Source organism: Coloeus monedula (genome assembly GCF_965178545.1).
Source record: "Coloeus monedula genome assembly, chromosome: 6".
NCBI classification, from domain to species: domain Eukaryota; kingdom Metazoa; phylum Chordata; class Aves; order Passeriformes; family Corvidae; genus Coloeus; species Coloeus monedula.
In genome coordinates this window covers 41,578,555-41,583,560 of record NC_138786.1, presented here as the reverse complement: position 1 = coordinate 41,583,560, position 5,006 = coordinate 41,578,555, and the positions used below count along the sequence as shown (strand labels likewise).

The following is a 5,006-nucleotide window of genomic DNA, read 5'->3' as shown; positions in this document are numbered from 1 at the left end:
TGTTTAAACTCATATTTCTGTGTTTGGAGTTTTTTTCTTGTCTTTTTTTTTTTTTTTTCCGAGAGGGGAAAGGGAAATATGTATACAGTTATCTGGTTTTGTGGCATTCTGGTTTTGATTATTTCCTTTTGCTTATAGAAAGAGGGTGAAAGGGCTTTTAGGTTCTTTCCTGTGGTAAAAAAAAAAGTCAGTTTCTGTGTCCCTTCATTTAAAAAAGCCAACAACAATCAAACAAAAAACCAATTCTTTTCTCATACTGCTACATCTCCTCCTAGTGACGTCAGGAGCTTTTGTGTATGTGTGTGTGTGTTTATTTCCACAGTTTGAGTGCCAAGTGGGGAAATGAGTAACAGGAAGAAAGGCTTAAAGGGAAGAAGTACCTGCTTCTCTCAGAAGAGCTTCACTGATCATTAAGGCCTACAGAAGGGAGAACCTGCCTGACACCTGCTCAGCCAACTGCTCCTGCACTATGCTTAAAGCCTGTCACTTTTATCAGGAGTTTTATTAAATTGTGACATATCTTGAAAGGCGGAGCAGAGTTAAATACTTAAAATTCACTAGAGGTGTGGATGCTGAAAATGCAGCATGTCTCTGAGTGGGGGATTGTACTGCAGGAGTAAAAGAGGAAGCTGAGCTGGCGTGAATGATATGGCTTGAGTAGAGTCAGGGTGACTAAGCATGATAGCAAAGCAGCACCCTAAATCTCTGTGCTGAGCCTGATACTTTGTCTAATATGTTACTAAGTTTTAAACCAGTTATCAGAGACTTTCTGGATACTGAAACAACAGCAAAGAGGGGAGAACTGCCCACAGTTAGCTCCAAAACAGGTAACGAATGAAGCCTGGTGATTTAATATTAATAACCTTTTCTTAATCTACAGTTTCAGTCTTTTCAATTCCAGTGTTAGCTATTTACCTGCCAGTTATGAGAAGTCCCCAACACATGGGCTTATTTTACAGCATCAAATACTTTTCAGTGTGTATCCACATGTCACCATTTACAATCTGCTGACCTTTAGGGTCCACTAAATATAGTCAATAAAACATAGTGCAAGGGAAACAGTTAATATTAGAAGACAGGCAGTGGTGCTGAATTTTTAAATTAGTGTGTTCAATTCACTTATACCTTTCATGAATTCAGGGAGGCTGGCATAAAGGTTTCAGTTTACCCTTTTCCTACCTCTTGCTATCCTGTTTTTTTGAAACACTGAAGTTAAAGCATTGGCCTTGCTTCTCTGATCAGTTTGGATACAGCAAATTATTTTCCCTTCTTTTGAGTCTGCTTTTTCTCTCAGGTTTGTACACTCATCATTGGCCGGCACAGTGCAGCAATGATCCTTTCTGGAACCTTTATGCTTTTCCAGGGTGTGCCAAGGGATTGATATTTCTGCTCACATATCTATAGGACAGAAGCTCTCCAAGCTCTTTCAGGAGTCAGGTTCACATATTGAAGGCTGGAATATTTCTTCATATTCAGCTTCTGACTGTTCCAGCTTAATCTCATTGCTTTAGATCTTTCCCTAGGTTCCCATGAGCTGCTGCTCTGCTACCAAAGGACTTGCAAACGGAGCCGCTGGAGTTTTTTTGTTCCTTGTTCGCTTCTTGTTGCAACTTTCTCATACAAAGTAGTCTTTTTTACTGTGAGAACACTCTGTGACCATTTAAAATAACTTTTACACAAGAGAACTAGTTTAATATATTTAATAATCAGAATCTAGAAAAATCTCGGGAAGAAAACAAAAGAAGGGATATGTTTTTGTCATAATTCCCTACCATTGCAGCAACCAAGATGAATATAAGCAGATGACTTAAGGAAGGGTGCAAGCTTTGTTTTTTAGAAGTCCCTAGCAACTTGGCCTGCAGGAAAACTCCATTTTTCAAAATACTAAATCTGAATGTGATGCTTGTTCTGTTACCTCAAGGGCCTGGTTGGTTCAGCGTATCCCTGTTGTTCTATACACATGAATTGACATATGGATTTGAACAGTTAAGTGCCTGCTAGTGCTAGGTTTTCTAACCCCTGGAATTTCTGATCCTGAGCTTCTTGTGCTGAGGAAAGGGACATTTCTCATAGGGCAACTCAGGGCACAGGTCAAAGTATACAAGTTCTGTTATTCAGCTTATACATCCTGAGCTGTTCACTTGCTGTACATAGAAGCTTGCAGCCAGTGCTGAGACTACAGAAAACACAAATGTCTATTGCTGGGAATTGGCAAAAAACAGGTAGGGAATCAGAGCAGCAGGTACAGTTGGGCACTGCCTCATCAGCGCCTCCTCTGTGGTGGAGGTGGGGGCCTATTCTTTATGTTCTTGCATTTGGGAATGTGTCTCTCGGCTGCTCGGGGAGCAAACTTGCGTCCACAGTAGGTGCAGGCAACGTAGTCTGGATTTTCAATGGGAGGCAATGGGGGCAGGTCAGACACCTTCCCCCCCTTAGCAAGGATTTGCTGCACCTGGCGGGCCTGTGAGACGATGTGGATGAGAGCCTCGTGCTTCTGCTTCCAGTTGTTCTTTCTGGGTGGTGTTTTACTCTGCAGAAGGGAAAGGCAGTCAGAGCAACTGGGACCACCATCAGCCTCCACTCTCAAACTCACACTCAGAGCCCAACCCATGTCACCTGGTCCTGTGCATTCCCTGTTGACGTAAAACCCAGCCTGACAAGCTCAGTCCCACAAAGGGAATCAAAAAGACCAGCACAAAGGAGAATGTAAAGGAAATACTGATGGAAACACCAGTATTTACAAAGAGCTTGAGGATAACCAGAAAAGCAAGCAGTAGGGCCAAGGAAGTAGAGAGGGTTGCTGTATCTGCTTTGCAGGAACAGAGCTGCATGTTTCCACTACCTTCATTTTAGCAGACTGTGTTATTATCTGGATTTTCAGTCAGCTCCCTGCAGCCCCTGATGTCACAGAGCTTTACTGCAGCAGAAGTCTGCATCCTAACTACAGCAAAGAAGTGAGCTTTCTCCAGTAGTACACCCTTGACACATTATAAAGCTAAGTCAGGACTCCTGCCTCCATCTATGAGATTGTACATGGATCTATGAATCCATTTGGCAAGAACCTTTCAGAGGCAATAGCTGGATTTTATCCCTTAGCCTCATGTACATGGGAAGGCACTTGTGTCTCAGTCAGATGTTGAAGTGGAAGGAGTGTGAGCAGTACATGTGGATCCAGGGAGGCAAGGGACTACACATTACCTGAGGACTCCTTGAGCTCTTCCGCTGCTGATATTGTTCCAGTTCTGTTCCCCTAGCTCTGGCCTTGCTGGAGTCAAACACTTTCCTCTTGGAGTCTTGGTTCTTCCCACAGATACTCATGTGTTTCTCAAGCCTGGTGCAGAGAAATTTACGTTTGCAGAAGCTGCATTGTCCAAACCCCTCCTGCTCCGCAGCACTGGCAGACTGCACGTATAGCATCTCTGCAGATGGGTGGTCATCAGAATCTTGGTCTGAGAGGGCAGAGAGAGAAAGGCTATGTTTTGGGGCCAGTTTTGAACAAGAAGCTAAATGCTCCATGGGTATGTTGTCTTGCATTTTGCTGTTGTTTGTTTTGTTGTATTTTGTGGCCACCAGCCACTCCTTGAGTTTCCCCACAGCCAGCTCTTGGGGGTGGAGAGTGGTGTCAGGCTTGGGGATAGTGTCCTCTGCAGACTGTGCTCCACTGAAGATCCCGACACCTGGTCTGTCTGCAGCTCTGAAAGTTTTCTCTTCAGGGTGCCTTGTGGCCTTTTGCTCATGGGTCCTTTCCACTTCACTGTCTCTTCTCTCCACTACCTTGATACGCTCCTTCTCTCTTTGAATCCTCCTAAGTGTCTCCACTGTCCTCCTCAGCTTCTCTCCAAGAATGGCCTTTTTCTTTTGAATTGCCTCTTCTAGGCTCCTTCTATCTGCCTCCAGCTTTAGGATATAGGCCAGGTCTGTCCTGTATAGATGGGGGACTGATGGTTCAGGCTTTCCTACCCAAGGGCAGAGCACTGCAGCTAACTGAGACCTCCCTGCTGGAACCATCCCTTTGCTTATTGAGCTTGATCTACTATTTGGAGCTTCCTGCACATACGGGGAACTTCCAGTGCTGAGCAGTGGAGCACTTGCACTCTTGTGGTGAGAAATTGGTTGCAGGGGATATGCACGGTCCACTCCTTCTTTCTGTCTGCCTAGTGATTCAGCTGACAGAGCACAGGCCTGGCGGATGAGATACTTGCTCTCTGGTCTGCCTGAACAGAAGCCTCCATGCCTGGGTCTGTCCTGAGCGCTTTCTGCAGACATTGAATAGGAATATCTTCGGTTCTTTTGGGCACAGAGATCTTTTAAACTTTCATCTTTGTCAAGTATGAATCCATGCTGAAAGTTGTTCTGCTGGTGTTTCAGCTGGGAACCAGGAGCAAGCTTAGTAGCTGGCACCACAGGAGCCACCGGTGGAAAAAAAGCCATTCAGCGCCTGAGAAAGAGCCTGAGGTTAGAAGCAAAGCCATTACAGACAATTTATCCAAAACTGGACAAATCTTCTCCTAATAGTTTATGCGTGGAGGCTGCAGACAGAGGTTATAATAAGTCTTAGTGAAGGTTTTGTAACTTCTCTGCTTTCTATAAATCTTTACATTCCTTCCATTTAGGGAGCTCCCATGCTGCCTCTACTGGTCCCAACGGTTTATACAGCCAGAAATAAGACACACTTTTATTTCTCTTTCCGTCTGAGCCCTGCCTTATCACGGTAGCAGCAGAAATACACTGCAGTGACAGAGGTTTCCCTTAACGTGTCCCTCCAGTTCTGGCAATGTGATCCACCAGTATGTCACACAGATCTGACAAGCAGGAGTCCGACCAAGCTCGGCACAGTCTTCCTGTGGCTCGTTCCACCACATCCCCCGAGGTATGTCGGGTGCTCACGCCGCGGGGCGAGCGGGGTTACCTGCGCGGCTCCGCCCGGCGCTCCGCCGGCCTCCCTCCTCGGCAAGCTGCGTCGCCACACGCTGCGCTTATGGCCCGGGAGACCCCTCCAGCTGCCC

At 45.6% G+C, this 5,006-nt stretch overlaps 1 protein-coding gene across 1 annotated transcript; it reads right to left on the bottom strand.

The window, feature by feature from the left end:
* Positions 1-1,737: 1,737 nt before the first annotated feature.
* ZC2HC1C (zinc finger C2HC-type containing 1C) lies at positions 1,738-4,888 on the bottom strand. Its single transcript, XM_082282863.1, has 2 exons — positions 3,199-4,888; positions 1,738-2,530 (listed from the first exon to the last, which is right to left on the bottom strand). Exons 1-2 carry the CDS (start codon positions 4,429-4,431, stop codon positions 2,264-2,266), a joined length of 1,500 nt encoding a protein of 499 aa, XP_082138989.1. The 5' UTR covers positions 4,432-4,888; the 3' UTR covers positions 1,738-2,263.
* Positions 4,889-5,006: the final 118 nt, after the last annotated feature.

What these genes read in the sequence shown, in the direction of transcription:
- ZC2HC1C (XM_082282863.1), bottom strand. Translation starts at nt 4,431, where the DNA reads ATGGCTTTTTTTCCACCGGTGGCTCCTGTGGTGCCAGCTACTAAGCTT. An exon ending in AGAGCTCAAGGAGTCCTCAG is followed by an intron (nt 2,531 to 3,198) that starts GTAATGTGTAGT and finishes TCCCTTCTGCAG; the next exon opens with AGTAAAACACCACCCAGAAA.